At 45.5% G+C, this 17,185-nt stretch overlaps 1 protein-coding gene across 2 annotated transcripts in view; it reads left to right on the forward strand.

The window, feature by feature from the left end:
* Positions 1 to 17,185, forward strand: part of ADAM19 (ADAM metallopeptidase domain 19) — an 81,579-nt gene that overhangs the window by 23,785 nt on the left and 40,609 nt on the right. For both annotated transcript variants that reach the window (XM_023617322.2, XM_023617324.2), the window contains 2 exons: positions 7,194 to 7,272; positions 12,898 to 12,974. In XM_023617322.2, coding sequence (XP_023473090.1) covers positions 7,194 to 7,272; positions 12,898 to 12,974 — 156 coding nt within the window. The remainder of the gene's footprint in view (positions 1 to 7,193; positions 7,273 to 12,897; positions 12,975 to 17,185) is intronic.

Here is a 17,185-nt window from a genome sequence, read left to right on the forward strand (position 1 = left end):
GTCCTATCTACAAAGTTTATCTCTGCAATATAGTCATTACTTCTTGCATTAGTTCTTCCCGTCAGGTTAATCTGATAAACCAACACTGTGGTTATTTACCAAAAACTGGTTGCTAGAGAGGCCACTGTCAGGCAATGTTTTCACTTTTTTGTTTTTCTCAGAAATAGTGAACGTGGTACCCCATTTCCCTTAACTGGTCTTATCCGGTTCCAGTAAGTACCCATTATAGGCTATTTAGGACACTGTAAAACAAACCTGTAAACTCTTCTTGGGTGAGCCATTTTGAGGGCACCCCCAAGGTCCCTGCCAGTTAAGTTCCCTGATCCCAAGAAATCGGCCCTATTTGCACAGAGAGGTTATTTATCTTTGTGGAGGCAGCCAAGAGGGAAGCATGAAGAGGATTAAATAAAGACCCTGCTGGTCAGCGCAGTAAACAGTGCTCATCCAAACATCCTTTGGTATATAACCTAAAAGCAAAACACAGGACCAGGAGCTGGTCGGAAAAGTGCCAGGTCTCGTGGGGACTGGGAGAAGATGTAATGGGAAGCAGTTGTAAAAAGGAGTGTTGATTTAATGCATTGTTTGGAAGCTTCCTTAATAGAAGGTTAAAGAAAACATGCTGAGTAGCTTTGGCTTTTTGCCAGGCTTGTGGGTGGTGCCATCTTGCTTCACAGTGTTGTTTCTGGAGCTGGTCCTCTGGCAGTAATGGTGCTTGTTCAAGTGAGTCCTTGGGTTAAGAGGAGATCCCCAGTCTTTACATTAGGAGCAACATTTAAAGTTCCTTCTTCCTTGGCTTTTCTGTTCCTTCAAAAAGGAATGCCTCTGCCTATGGGTCCCTGGACTTGTCAATCCCTTATTTGGCTTTAGAGCCATGCCTTTGGCATGTTGGTTTGTTTCCATTCCTTTGGAGTCAGAGGTGGAATGAGCACTGGTTCAGAAATCTTGGTCTGAAACAGCTCAAGCTATCTCTTCACCCTTTTTCTTTCTCTCTGTTCAAAAACAAAATGAAACAATACTTACTGAATTGGTTATTTTGTCCCAAATATGGGCATGCATTGGCCACTACGTTAGATTAGTACCCTCTGCTTTTCAAAAATCCTACCCAGTGCCTGCCTGTCCTGGGCATCACCATTTCCTTTTGATGGAAAAGGAAACTGAGGCTGAGCAGCTTGTGACTTACATAGTATCACCTAGCTAGTTAAAAAGTATTAATATCAGAATTTCCAAACTTACCCAAAAGGAGAGACATTAATATTATGAACCCTCAGAAAACCATTATCTCAATTGAACAGAAATCAAGATTTGCCACATGTGCACGTAGCTAGTCCTGGAGAAAATGATAACAATTATACCTGTAGAATACAAATACTTTATACTTTACGAAGAATTCTTTCACACTTGTTCATTTTATTTAACACATATTCATAGTCAGGCACTGTTCTAACATTTTACACCAACCCTATGAAGTAGATTCCATCATTACCCTCATTTTATAGACGAGAAAACTGAGGCACAGAGAGGTTAACCAACTTGCCCAAGCTCACAGAACTTCTAAGCATCAGAGCTGGTATTTGAATGTATTTTCTCATTTCATTGTCTCAACGATGCTGCGAGAGAGTAATTATTACCCAGTCCATTTGCAGTCTAGAAAATGGGAGGCTCAGGTGGAACAGTTCTCATACAAATACGTAGTGAGCGCTTGTCAACCAGCAAGATGATAAAACTGGTTTAAAAATTGGATAAGGGAAACATATATATATGTATTTTTTTCAACACTGAAAAAAAGGATTGCTAAATTAGATAGACAACTGTTTAATTAATATCCTAGGGGCAGGAAAACCATAACCTTGGGAGTTATGTTTTCTTCCGGATGGAAATCATTTGCATCTCTGTCATATCTTACTAGGTTTTTACCATTTAACATCTAATTGTACAGGGTTGTGCAAGAGCTGCCCTAGTTAATTGTAAATAGTCTTTAAAAGCTGCTAAGGTTCCAAAGAACCTTAGACAGGCCTCTTAGAGCCCACAATGTGACAGTGCTCTTGTACAACATTGAAAGGAACCGCGGTCGTCTTTCGCCTCATCTCCAGGGTTTGAAAGGACACTCGTCTAGAGAGTAGTGCAGCTGGTACTCAAACCAAAGCTTTCAGAGCCCTAGACTTTCCTTCCGTGCTGTGCTAATATCATCTTTAGATTTTAGGAGGGTGATTAGGAGGCTAGAAATGGGAAAACATTTTTAATGTTAAAATCAATCAAACTGACTAGGAGAATTCCCAGAGCCTGAAGAAATATCACCTGGAAGAAATATTAAAAATACAGATTTAGTCCTGCCGCTTCTCTCTCCCCAGAGGGAGATTGGAGATCCGAGGCTTGGAGAGGCGTTTGAAATTTGTCTAACAGTAAACAGTCCTTAAAGGGATAGTTCTGGATTTGAAGGCTCTGAGCCTTAGGAAAGGTTGGTCAGGGCTGTTTCAGATGGCATCGTGCTTTTGAGGTCTGGCTGGGTGTACAAACAAGTTCTAGGCCGCCTTGGGCAATTCTGTTGTCCTTCCCTGGAGAGCGACCTTATGTTTTCTGTCCGGTATTTGGGGGGCAGCTTGTTTTCCCAGGTGGGATTCAGAAGATGCAGATTTTGCTTGAGGACTTTGGGATCTGATGGACCTCATTTCACTCAGTGAGCACACCAGTGCTGGCTGCTGCTAGCAGCCATGAGAATCTCTGAGGATCTCTGCCTGCCTGTGGGCTTGTGAGCCTGGAAGGCACGGGCGGGAGGCGCTTGACAGAAACTGATTTTCCTTCAGAGCCAGAAAAAGGAGGGGGCGGGGTGGGAAATCTTGGACAGTCCTCTCTTCCTGGACACACATCACTCACAACTCGTTTCCTGAAAATCCTAATACTCTCCAGTGGTGAGAGACAGTTTCCTGTCTATCTGCTGAGCCAGCCCCTTGTCAGGGAGGAGATGAGAGCAAAATGTGGTCAGAGAAGGGGCGGGTGGGCCCAGCTGGGCTGCTCAGTGGCCCTCTGACTCCCTCTCTCAGGGGATGGCAGTGTCTTTGGTCCCAAGAGCAGTGCCAGGGCACCATCTGGGCACAAGGGCACAGAGGGGCCTCACTTGGGGCAGTGGGGAGCGTTCGAAAGCAGTTTTCGCTCATCAGTAAAATTGTACAGATGATGGTGATGAAACATGACCATTACTTTTGCTTCTAGAAGGAACGACCTTCCTGGTCAATATCTACAACCCCGTTTGGGGAAAAGGTTGTTATTTCAAAACAGCCAGCCCTGAAATTCTTGTGTGCCCATCCTCTTTTTCCTCCCCCTGACATTGCTTTCCCCCATTGCTCTTCTCCGCATATAATCACATCTGAGAGCTAATGGTCTCTATTTTAGGACCTCACATATTTCCCCAAGGGTGCTATCATCACCATCAAATCTTAGTTTGGACTACTGGTTCCTGGCAGTGCTTTAGTTTTATGTTTCTACGTTTTAAGAGAGAGCAGAAAACGACTTAAAAAGTATGGTCAGTACCAACCGACCGGGCTCTGACACTGTGCTATGAGAACCTGGACAAATTACATGTTCGAGTTCCCAGTGTTCTCAGTTACTAAATGGGAAAAGGATAGGTGTGTTGTGATTTAACAGTTAAATACATGTGCACTATTGTGATTGCAACTTTTCTGGGTTTCTGAAGCCCAGAATGTTCCAGGATGTGATGGAGGCAAGAAGGTGATGGGGGCTTGGGTAACAAGACACTTTGATATTTCTGCAGTTTGCCTGCCTTGAGGGTAGGTGGAGAACTTGTGGTCTAGGGCAGTGGTTTGCATCAGAGTCACTCAGAGAGTTATCACTGGAAATAGTTGGGCCTCCACCTCAGAGTTTCTGTCTGCTTCAGTAGATCTAGGGTGGGGCCCAACAGTCTGCAGTTTCAGCTAGTTCTTAGGTGATGCTGAAGCTGCTGGTCCCGAAAGAGCCATTAGGTAGACGAGGAAGTAGATTGTTCTGGACAAATTCAGAAGACGGAGTGAGGCCAGTTGGTGCTGGTTACAGAAAGGTAATTTTGGGTTCAATGTAAGAGCTTTCTCTAATTACTGTATGTGCTCAGAAATGGAATGAGTGGTCTCAGGAGCTCCCTGTCACTGGAGATGTCCGATGCCGAATGGCCAGCTAGCAGATTCCTACACAAAGTAGAAGGGTCTTTTCATGCATTCGTTTACTCATTTATCCACTTATTCACAGAATAAGCGTGTACTACCATGACTGGTTGGTTCTGGGACTGGAAAGATGCCTTGAACAAGGCAGCTGTTCCCCCTGCTTTTAGGGAGCCCACAGTCGAGTGAGTTTGACTAAATGAACCCTAAGGTCCCTTTCAACGCTGAGGCTCTGAGAGGCCTATGATGATGGGGGCAGATCTTCAGAATAAGAAGCTGCAGAAAGATCCTTGCCCTTCTGAGGATGTGTGACCAAGAACTGACAAGAATGTGGACACCTGAGGCTCAATCTGGATTGCTCTCTTTGGAGCATCTTTTCTTTTTGGCTTGAGGAAGATTAGCCCTGAGCTAACATCTTTCCCAGACTTCCCCTATTTTGTATGTAGGACACCTCCACAGCATGGCTAGTGAGTGGAGTATGTCCATGCCTGGGATCTGAACCTGTGAACCTGGGCCACCGAAGCAGAGCACACAGAACTTTAACCACTTGGCCATGGGGCTGGCTCTGAGCATCTTGACGTCACTGGATGAATGATTTTTTTCCCCCTAAGACTCTCTGAGAAGAGGCTGAGAGTGTATTTACTAGGAGTGCATTTCCTGCGGGAAAATTCACATCTCCCCAGTGGCACCGGGATGGACCATTAAACTCTGAACCCCTGACTAGCCGTCCATTATGCAGTCTGTGAAAGCAGACCCAGGAAATGGGCTGTAGGAATGAGCTAATTGCTTTTTCACCTCTCTCAAGTGACACACTGGAGAGTTAATGGCTGGGGGGTGGCGTTAGAGGGAAATAGGTAAATTCCATCAGTTTTTCTGGGTTCTCTCATCATAATCCCTGTTGAAGGCAATAATGATAATCACTGACCTTTGCTGAGTTTCACTGTGTGCCAGGCCTGGTGGTAAGCCATTTTCATGCATTTTGTTGTTTTACTCTTAAGACAGCCCTCTCAAGTAAGTATATTATCCTTGTTTTTGCAGAAGAGGAAACAAAGGTTCAGAGAGGGCCGTTAGGTAGAAGAGAAAGCACATTGTTCTGTTCAAGTAACTCGCTCATGGCCATAGAGACAGTGAATGTTAGAGTTGGAATTGAGACTTGAGTCTCGCAGACTCCAGACCATGCTCTAAGCTCCTAGTATACTGAACAACTCATGTATTCACTCATTCACTCATTCAATAATTAGTTAAGTCGTTTTTTCATTGAATAAATGTTCACCAGTGATATATACTGGTGAGCAAAACAGCTTGGCCTTTGTCGTCGTGGGGCTTACAGTGTATCGCCTTCAAGCAAGTGAGTGATGCCTCCCTTGGATCCTTGGCTGGTTAGATGCTAAGAAGAAAGAAAAAGGGCTGGGAGACACAAGCTGGCAAGTTAGCAAGTGACCCAAAGTTTCCATGTGAATGAGAGTTTCTCTACACAAGCTGGGTTTTGTGCTCTGCTTATTTTTACATTTCGCTGTTGGGTTTCTTTTCTTCTCGTCCAAGGCTGAATGTTGAAGGGCTTGACATAGTACAAGAGGCAGTTCTTGTGGCATTTCCTTCTGATTGCACTCTGAGAGTAGAGGGGAATCTGAGAGTCAGGAGTCCCAGAACTTAGAGCTGGGAGTGACTCTTCAGTGACTCTAGAGACCCTCTTTAGTGACTCTCTCTTGCTGGGAAATGTCGCCTCTTCCAAAACCAGGGTGGTCCCTGCAGATTCCCTTCACTTTCTGAGCTGGCCTCAGCCTATATTTTCTTCCTTTTTTAAAGCAGTTTCAAATTAGGGTTTCAGTTTTCAAAATAAATACATGATCATTATTTTAAAAAATCCACCAGTTTTCAGAAATATGCAGCTTACATTGTGAATATCTTCCACAGTCCGTTGAGATAACCACCATTAACAATGGGCATTTGCTTCTCCAGTTGTTTTCAATGCATGCACTAATGTATACTCTTGTTAGTTTTTCATTAAAAGGGATTTTTAAAATACATGCTTTCCTGAAATTTATTGTTTTTATCTACATTTTAGACATCTTTCCATCTTAGTCATATAGATCCACTTAATTGTTTTTTTGTTAGACTCAATTTCTCTTCCATTAGAAACCTTTTTTGTCCTCTGACCTTGACTTCCTATAGATGCATTCTGCTTTTAATGTGGCTGAGCTAGTTGAAGCATCCATTTGGTTCTTTCATTTTTCTTTTAACTTTTAGAGAAATTCTAGGAACCTTGTTTGGTGTCGCCTTGCCTTTGCTGAGGGATTCTTAACCTCAGCTTCAAGGGGTCTGTGGCTAGAGAGAAACCAATGTCCAATTTTAGAAAAGAAAAATAAAGAATTTATGGGAGGGATAACACACAGAACACCCAGGTCTCAGGAAATCTAAACCACTAGATCTCAGAAAGGACAGGCAAAGGCAGCTCTGGGAATTCATACAGCAGGAACAAAGGAACAAAGGAACAGATGACTAGCTCCCCTCTGTTCAGTTCTTGCAACACTACTCCATTGGCCTAGCTTGCAGTATGGGCCACCCTTGGCTAGGGCCGGGTGGGACACCTTGATTGACATCTCACCAAAACATGCAGCAGGGGAGAGGTATTCCCTTACAGAAAAATCAGTGTGCTGGTACTAAAAGTTGGTAGATGCACTGGAAAAAATCAATCAAGGTACACAGTACGGTCCACAGACCCTGGGAAGTTGTGTGTGTGTGTATTTGCATGTGTATTTTCCCAGGACCCAGAAAAAGTTAGGATCACTGCTTTAATTCTATCTACTGACTCCATCTGAACTGAACATCTGGGTCTGAACTAAATGATGATCCCAATGAATACAAAATTAATAACAAGCTTCCTCCTGGTCTTCTTTTTGTTCTTAGGCCCTTATGGCCTCCTCATTTCGTCTGCATAGAGATGCTTGGGGTGGTTCTGCCTGGTTCACTAAGAATCACTGGCTGCTGTTCCTGGGACGGTGGAGTCCGTTAACTCTAGAGATGAATGTCTGTTTTTATTCTTTGCAGGCACCTTTTTGCTCCAGCCTACACAGAAACCCATTACACTCCAAGTGGCAACCCTCAAACGACCACGCTGAAGTCTGAGGTAAGTTCCAGTCAGCAGATATCTATCAAGCAGCTGCCATATCCCAACCCCACCCCCAGGATGATGAAGTGTGTTGAAGACAGTCTGTCCTCTGAAGGGATCATTTCCCCTGACTGAGGACCAAGGGAGCGAATAGGAGAAGCAGAATGGGGATTTGCCATTTCATAAATGCACCCTCTCCTTTGCTGGCTAAAATGGTCAAACAAACAATATTTTAGTGTAATTGCGTCTGATTATCACTGGTACAAATCTTTGTGAAACATACATTTTCATTGCTTTATGTTAATTATTCACATACTAACAAAAGTTTAAGTGAAAGAAATGATGTACTGATAATTTTGTCATCTCACCCAATCAGGTATTTGTTTCTTTTTCATATGGATGTGTAAGGTTTTGTAGTCTGCCTTTTTAATATGACTTTAGGTTATGAAAATTTTCTTATTTTATTGCTATCTTCATATTGGATATATTTCCCCTCAAAGTTGTTTTTGAGTTTGGCTGTTTGCACAAAGATATATCATTTAAAAAATGGTCTTTCAGATGGATATATTTTAGTTTGCTTCACCCCACCCCACTGCTGGACACTTAAGGTAGTGAATCGTACACACTTCATGGTTTGCTAGCTTTTCCTACTGGGGAACCTGTTAGAATTTGTAAGATCAGAGCAGTGGTTCTCAACTAAGAGTGATTTTGGTTTAAATAATTTCTTTTACTTAAACTTTTGTTAATGTGTAGGTAACTAACATAAAGCAAAGTAAATATGCTTCACGATGATTTATACCAATTTCAATCAGATGCAGTTATGCTAAAATATTCCATTTGTTTGTTTGACCATTTAACTGTGTGTGCCACAGAGGGCACACTGGCAATGTCTGGAGACAATTTTGATTGTAATGTCTGGGAGGTGGATGCTACTGGCATCTAGAGGCCAGGGATGCTGCTAGATGTCCTACAATGCACAGGACAGCCCCTCCACAACAGAGAATTATCTGGCCCGAATGTCACTAGGCTCCCGTTGAGAAAGTCTGGATTAGAGTGATCCTTCTCAGACTCTGGCTGATGAGATGTGAAGGAGAAGGGAAGCTGGACTCCAGCAGGAGCAGCAGTGGCTTTTTGCCTTTGGGGTAGGACATAATGGACTTCTGTAGCATGCAGACATGGAGGGGTGGTGTGTAGGACAGCAGGACAGGCCTCTCTGCCTCAGTGATCTTCTAGCAGCTTCCCGTGGAACCTGAGATTCCCACATGGCTCGTTCTTTGAACTCTCTCTGCCACAGTACAAAAGTTTAGAAGACAATGACAGCCACTGTCAGTCACTTACAGCTCCGATTATTTTATCGGATTACCTTTGAATGGGTAAAGGGACAGAGGACAGTTAAGTTTTGATAGATCTAAGAGGTCTAGAGCATAGTAACAGTAAGGGGTTGTGTTAGATTGTTGGACATGAAGATCAGTGCTGCCTTCTTCTCCAAGACCTTCTTGGATGGGGAAGGTGTTGGCCGTGTGGCCAGTGCGCATAGCAGGCAAGTTGTGTGTGTCTTCTCATCTCTGGGGAAGCTGTCCCGCTGTGACTCCACACCTTCTTCAGTGCTTGGTTGAAACTTCTCCTTCCTTCCTTAAGACCTCGGTTCTCTGCCTCCGGGAGGGGTGTCCCCAGACAGGCATGCCTCAAAAGCCCCTACCCATTACAACCTCACAAAAGCACCCTCCTCTGAGTTTGGATCCCACACTTCTGTGCCCACAGATCAAGAATGGGTCTCAGTGCACAAGTTTGCCATGAGCTCATGCTTCCTGCCTTGAAAGCCCCCTCGGGGTGGTCCCCTCAGGCCGAGAAGCTGAGAAAGAATGCGATGACTTCATGACTGTTCATTTACTTGTTCTTTGTGCTCTCAGAGTTAGGCAGAGATGTTGTAAAGGCCTTTCAGAAACAGAGGAATGGGAGAGAACTTCCCCTCACTTTCAGAATGCCCCACCTTCCTGAAGGTCTTGTGGACCAAAATACATCCTAGCTGAAGTGTGGGACAACTCATTGTTTTCTCACCTCGCCTGCTACTCGACTCTTGTAAAGCTCCCACCCAGCCCCGTGAGGCTCCCAGTTAGCTTTCTTATTTGGGAGCTGAGGACTCAAAAAGAAATGGGAATGGAATAAAGCATTTATCTGCACTTGACCAAAATGTTGAAGGCCATACTCTACTACCAAACTTGGCCTGGGGTAGAGGGAGTTCTGGGAACCTTATCAAGCTCATCTTCCGGGCCTGTAGGCTACAGCCCTAATCTAGGTCAGGTCACTGGGGGAATGGGTCTGTGACTGTGTTCCAGTAGAAAGAGTTATAGAGCGTGGGGTCCGAAGCCAGGGTGTTAGTCTTGGCTTTAACTAGCTATGTGACCTTAAACAACCCTTTTGACTATACTAGTGTTGAGTTTCCTCATCTGAAAATTGGATATGCTAAGATCTGACTCTCAGGACTGTGGAAGGGTAAGATGAATCACTCATTTTATGGGAATTTATAAACATCTCTTCCAATGCCATATTTTACAGATGAGGAAATGGAGAGGAGAAGAGAAAAAGAAACATGCTTAAGTTCAGATAACCAGTAACTGGCGAGGTTTAGACTAGAACTTAAGGCTCTGTTAGTGCTAGAAGACTGTAGAGCTTTGACAAAGTAAGTCTTTTGCACTTTGCTGAGACTGCTTTTGCTGGGAGGGGCAGAACATGAGATCTAGAGTCAGGATCCTGCAGTTTGAATCTCCCCTTTGCTGTGTGGCCTTGACTTAAACCATGACTTATAACCTCTCCATCCTTTAGTTTCCCTTTTCAAAAAATGGGAATAATAATATCTACCTTCTAAGGCTGTGATCAGAATTAAAGGAAATCTATGTAAGTTGTTTATCCAGCAGTAAAAGCTGGATAGATGTTAGCTCTTATTGTTAACAACAGTCAATGGCAGGTATTATTATCACAGGTGATGATGTGTGAGAGCCCTTTGTAGATTGAAAGCATACTACAACAGTCGGTTGATATGCTATTTCAGAGAGCCCCCAGGCAGTGAATACTGTTAGCATGAGTCCAAAGATGGGAAGAGGTAGAGGGATTCTTCACATCCATCCCTGGATTTGAATTCTCTTTGCTTGAAGAAGTACCAGGATTTTCAAAAATATGGCAGACCCATCTTTCTGAACTTTTGCACTTTTGTCATTCCAACAACTATGAGCCCCGTTTACTCCATACGGGCCCAGTGCCCTCTTCTACCCATGCGTGATCCTGGGTTGTGTTGTTCAGGGTCCTGTTGCTGAATTCTAAAGATCAGGTTCAGAACTTGAGCTTTGATGGTGGCCCTCCAGGTCCCAGAGCCTTGGGTTAGTTGGAAAAGCCCTGTGACAGGCTGGCACTTGAAATCAGATGGAATCCTGGCTGGAAGGAGGGCTGTCCCTGCCTCACCTTCTTTCATAGCTGCTGCGGGGTGTCCTTGGCATGGTGGCTTTCCTTTGTGCTCCTGTGAAGGTTAGAATGTGACATGTATGAAGTCCAGGAGAGTTTGATACAAAGAGAGGGGCACCTGTCCCTCCTCCCGACTGCGTGAACTTGAATGGGCGGAGGAACCATACTGCCGACCCTGGGTTGAGCGCCAGCCTGGCCTGTATCCTGTGATCTGGCTACGCAGCTCGGCTGGGTAGGACGTAGAATTGATGCGGCTAAGGCTGAGGATTCAGCCCCCTGGTGGCCTTCCAGCTCCCTCAAGGCCACGTTCTGCCTTTGACAAAGGAGAATTTAGTACCGATAATATGATCACTAATGTTTATTGCCGGCTGCTGTGGGCCAGGTACCTGCACTTACTGGACACTATTCTCACAACCACCTCATGAGGTAGAGGCTCAAGATGCTGGAGGTCAGAGAGAGGTTGTGCAACTGTTTACATAGCTGGTAGGTGTGGGAGCTTGCATTTGAATCTGGCCTGGCTATGCCAAAATGCTTGAATTTAATTCTCAGGCTATACTCATGCCTAGAGCTGCGTGGGAGTTTGGAGCCAGAGAATAGAGACAAATGGGTTAGCTGGCTCCTGGGTCACATCCCTGCCTGCCGGGACCAGGGAACAACTACAAGCATGCATGGTCCTGGTGACGGATCACTTGGACTGCTATGTGGGCAAATGCCAGAGATCCCTGATTGGGGCTGCATGGGCTCAGCGTATTAGGGGGGAAAAGAGAACGCTTCTGTGTCGGCAACTGCTTAAGACCTTTTTAGAACCTAGCTCTGCCCTGAGCATCTTACCCTCTCTCTTTTCTGACCAGCTTATTTCTCTTGACCTATTTGGAAGAAGCTTATAGGAGCGTGTCCCTTGTTATCACCCCTCTGTGTGCTGGGGACAGTCCTGGTTTGTGCCCGTCTGCGTGTGTTAGCACTCTCAGCAGTGTCCTGGTTTGCCTCAGAAATGCTCTGGTTACCCTACTTGTAAAACACTCTGCTGGCACCTCAAACTTTTATTTCCAGCCTCTCTTCATGGTTTGTAATCATATCTTTGCACAGCTTTTTAATTAAGATTGGCTCTCACAAAACCCTCAGTCCTGCAAAGGCTGGAGCTGTGTGTGTGTGTGTGCTCATCGCTGTGTCTCAGGGGCCTCGCCGAGGACCTGGCACACAGCGGTGCTCAACAGCTGTTTGCAGTCATGAAGGAATCCAGCCTAGCTGGGAAGACCAGATGGCCGAGAGACACGCTGACTAGAGGGCAGCGTCAGGCCTCTATGCATCCGTGGATGCAGGTGCCAAATCAAGTCTGATCCAGGCACCCAGGGATTCAGGGGAGATGGGGAAGGGGGGGTCTCTCAGTTTCCTAGGGCTGCTGTAACAAAGTACCACAAACTTGGAGGTTTAAATCAATGGAAATGCATTCTCCCAGTTCTGGAGGCTAGAAGTCCAAAATCAAGATGTCAGCAGAGCTGTGCTCCCTCTGCAGTCTAGGGAACAATCCTTCCTTGCCTCTTCCTAGCTTCTGGTGGCCTCTGGCCATCCTTGGTGCTCGTTGGCTTGTAGTTTCATCACTTTAATATCTGCCTCCATCTTCAAATGGCCTTCTTCTGTGTGTGTGTGTCTCTCTGTGTCCTCTCTTTTTATAAGGACACCAGTCCAGTTTGACTTCATCTTAATTTAATCACGTCTGCAAAGACCCTATTCCAAATAAGATCACTGTCTGAAGTTCTGGGTAGATATGAATTTGGGGGGGGGACACTATTCAGCCCTACAGGAGGGTCACACAGGTGACTCTGATGGGGAGGCAGGCACTTCAGAAGACAGTGTTTCCTGTGGCCAACTTCATGTCGTGGAAGGAGCTCTGAACTAGATCTGTAAATCCTGGGTTCTCCAACTGTCAGGGAGACCTGTGGTAAATCTCTTTGTTCCTCTGGGCTTAGCTTCTTCATCTGTTCAATGGGGACGATGGCAGCTGCCCTGCTTCACCTCCCAGGACCATCATGAGCATCAAATAAAGTGATGGCTCCGGGAGCTCTTTGCAGGCTGTAAGGTAGGGGTAGATATGTAATAGCCATGAATCGTCCGTGACCTTCACGGGACATAAGCGTTGCCCTGCCTGTCAGTGTTCTTTGGCCTGACTACCTCCTTTCTCCCTGCTAGGATCACTGCTTTTACCACGGGACGGTGAGGAAGGCAGAACAGTCCAGTGTCACACTTAGCACCTGCCGGGGAATGAGGTAAGAGGCCCTGAAGGTGTGGGGGGGCACCTGGCACTCTCCCCAGGAATGGAATTTTCAGGACAAGCAGGGCTGGCCTTGGGCAGGGACCTCGAGAAACTGTCCATTGAGAGTATATGCAAGCCAGCTCTGAGACGGGCTGAGCTTGGAGGGACAAGGGAAATCCCAGATAATCCACAAATTCCCTGAGATTCAGCTTTCTCTTCCCTGAGGAACTGAGGCTTTATTATTATTTAGGTATGGTGAAGCCAACGGAGCAGGAGATGACTGCCATGGAAAAGACAGTTTGTTCTTCTCAAGCTCCCAAGAGGAGGGGGCATGCCTTGCCAGGGGCCACAGAGGGAAGCACAGGGGTCACCAGGAAGCAGAGAGCCATGGGGGGAAATGTGGGCGAGAGCCCTTCTGTGGTTTCTGCAGGAAGGAACAGGTGGGGCAGGGTAAGCAGGCCTAGGTTGGGCTAGTTTGAAAAACTTCAGCGGGCTCTGGGGCACAGGGGCTGTCCCTGGTGGTCTGGTACCTGGCCCTGGGGTGAACAGGGCAGAGGGTCGTGGCCCAGGTGTTGAGAGCTGCATTTGAAAGGCATGCTGACTGGTGAGTTGTTTACTATCTCTAGGAATTGGCCAACCCTGGAGGGACAAGGCCCAGATGTCAAAGCTTCAAAATATAGAAAATAGAAGGCCAGATTCAGACTCTTGAAATTGATGAGTTTGAGCCTTTATTCCCACTTGTCCTTTGCTCTTCTCTGGTAGAAGTACTTGTAGGTGGTGAAAAAGGAAATGGGCAGCTGGTGGGAAGAGAAAGGAGAAGCAAGGAGAATTTTCAAGACAGAAAATTAACTGAAAAGTTCCAACTAGGTGGCATGTTGGAAAGAGAATGACTCTTCATTCTCTGAGCGAGACTACCTGGGTTTGAGCCAATAGCAGTTTACCAGCTGGACAGTGGGCCTCCATGCTCTCCTTTGTAAAACGTGGATGAGAATATCCTTAGCACCATGAGGACTGACTGTTGTAGATACCTAATGTTTAGAACTGGCTGGCACATGGGAGCACTCAGTAACCTCCTAGACCCTTGCTTCCTGGGTGTGGCCCTTAGCGGGGTGGCATCAACATCACCTGGGAACTCGTTTAAAATGCAGCTTCTCAGGTCCCACCCAGACCTACTGGATCATAATCTGCATTTTACCAAGATCCCCAGGTGATTCGTGTGCACCTTATAGTTTGTACCTGAGAATGTGTGTTCCTTGAGGATATGAATTATATCTCAAATATCTGTTCTTCTCCTCCAGCCTACCCTAGTGCTTGGCAGGTGAGAGGATCTACACGTGTATGTTGAAGTAATAAATATTTATTTAGACTCTTCCCACTCTCCTCTCCTTTTGGGAAAGAGAGGATGATCTGAAAAACCTGTATCCTAATTGCCTGTACTAATTGCCTGGGTTTTAGTTGCCTGTGTTGTGTGGTACCTATACCCAGTGTGTCGATAAACTGGGTCCATGAAAAAGGAAAAGGAAAAAAGCACCCTGATTTGTAGCATCTTCCAATATGGTGGCAAAAATACTCCCACCATGACCAATTTAAAGCTGTCAATATGGTGTTACTGAAGGCAGAATTGAGAAAATATTCACACGAGTGGATCTCAGGAGCCAGTAGGAGGTGTTTCCACTGTGTACCTTTCTTCTGTGTCAATTGATTCATTCAATGATTGTTTCTTTCATTCAACAAATTAATACTGAGCGCCTACTCTGTACCCATGCCCTACACAGGTAGAAGAAAGATAGGCATTGAGAAGTCATTTTCTGAGCCCTCGGTTTCCTCATCTGTACAGTGGGCATCAATGATAGGTGTGGTGAGAGTGTTAAGTGCTGTGTTGACCCTACAGCACTCAACAGATGTACAGGATCAGTATCATCTTATAACAGTGAAACCACACTAAGACTTAGCCAGGCTCACATGCAAATGCAAGGCTCCTCATGCTGCAGATGCCACGTGTTTGTTTGTATACTGGGACGTGTCTCCTCTGTAAGGCTCCGTGGTGAGTTGGCCAGAGGGAATTAGGCAGGAAACAAGCTTTGGCTGGGAGGCCGTAACAGTGGCTCCAAATCTCCCGCTCAAGTGACTTGGTTGAGCCAAGCCAACTGGCCTCCCAGTGGTGTTTACAAGCCCAGCCACCACCACCTGCAGTCTGCAAGTAAACAATGTCTGTCCCAAGAAGGAGGAAAGGGAACATGCGGGTGTGACTTGCTTCTCCCTGCCTCTTCCTCTGTCCCCTTGGTCTGGAGCAGTGGGAACTCAGCGTGGCCTCTTGTAAATCATTCCCGCAGCCGTGCTGACAGGGGGAAACCGGGTGAGCTGTCCATGTGTTTCTGTTTTGCACACTTCCTTCTGGCGGCATCCACCCACCTTACTTTCCCAGCCTTCTCACTACACCTTAAGAAACCGAGGGTGTCTGTGGCCCGACTGATTTAAGAGCTGGAGATGCATGCCAGATGGCTCGATTCAGACTCTGGAGAAGGAGCAGCTGCAGCAGAAGCCTTCAAACCCCTGTAACAGTCAAGTCGCCCCCCCAAGACCCATAAAGCGATGCTGCAATGGAAAATCTCCATAGTGATTGTGCTTCTCTCCTGGAAACATGCTCCTTGTGATTGGAGAAAATAGGTAGGATTTATACCAAATGGGATCTTCAGGCTGATGATACAAATACAGAGGAATTCAGCTGAGTCTCTCGATTGTTGCTAGGCCCCTCTTCTCTCCAAAGCAATACCTTAGGCTACTTAATGGTAGAAGTAATAAGTGATCATAGTGAAAAGAAATTCAAATAGTACAAAAGAGTATACAGTGAAAGGCAAGTCTCTTTTTCCCTGTAGATTTCCAGATGCCTCTTCCCCAGAGGCAGCCATTGTTACCAGTTTCTTGTGTATCCTTTTAGAAATATTTCTTGCAAAAAAAAGAACAGAGATATGTGATATAGTGCTTGATAATCTTATTTGGGCCACTGACCCCTTTGAGAATTAAGTGGTGGCCATGGATACCTATAGAATACACCAATAAAAAGATACGGCATGCCATTTCATTAGGGATGTTGAGTGTCCATGCCCTCCAAGCCATCTCTGATTAAGGACTCAGCCTCTAAATGTCTTCATGACTTCTTGCACGCAGCAAATGCTTTGCAAACTAACACACAGTATAAATGTTAGGAGCAATGGTTATTTGTGAAGAAATCTACATAGTGCTGGGATGAAGTGTCCTTAACTGAACCTGTGGGTTCTGGGAGATGCTCTGTGTGTGTGTGTGTGTGTGTGTGTGTGTTCCTAGCTCACTGTCTATCAGCAAGAGCGGTATTGATTGATTGCAGTAAAAACCCTTTTTCTTTTTAATCTGATTGGTAGGTTGTTCATTTTTAAAGAAAATGCTTATTAAAAGTTATCATTACATAACTAATTAGTGTGTTAAACATTCAAATAATACAGGAGTGTAAAACTAAAAGAAGTGAAGGATTTATATCCTGTCCCACCCTTCCTTGGTTAGTCTATTCCAGATCTGTAATCCCTGTTGGGGTATTCGCAGTTGAAATACGTGTGTGTGTGTATGGATGTATTATATTTTATCCAAATGAGATTACCCTATACAAAACATTCTGTAGTTTTTTTCCACCTTAACGTTGTGTCTTAGGCACACATAGATCTATCTCATTCTTTGAATGGCTGTGTAGTATCTTGTGTACTAATGTCTGGCAAGTTTAATTACAGAGAAAGTCTTTCAAAGATAGACGATCAATCATCTGTAGTGATCTATTTGATGCATCACTCATATTATAGCAGCTCTGTCCTCAAAACTCAGGGGCCTACGCTCACTCCGGTTCCCTGGTCCCTGGACTTAGATTCCATGAGAGAGACGATATCAGACTGAGAACGAATGTAAGAGAATGTGTGGGAGTGTGCGCATGATGGCCTGGAAGGGGCTCAGAATTTCGAATCGAGGGACCTGAGTTTGAGATCTACCTCCACATCTCCTGGCTGTGTGGTCTCTGAGCTTTCTGCTCCTCATTTCAATTTCTCCTTATCTTTGCCTTGGTTGGGCTGGTGCCTCCCACAGGCCTTACTCTGTTCTGTAGATGGTGCTCACGGTGCAGGAGGCTGTGAGTTGAGGGTGGAGAGTAGGGGCTGGAGTCAGGGCCCCACCTTGGAGTAATGAGCCTGGACATCGGGAGACTGG

Source organism: Equus caballus, chromosome 14, assembly GCF_041296265.1.
Source record: "Equus caballus isolate H_3958 breed thoroughbred chromosome 14, TB-T2T, whole genome shotgun sequence".
Lineage (NCBI taxonomy): Eukaryota > Metazoa > Chordata > Mammalia > Perissodactyla > Equidae > Equus > Equus caballus.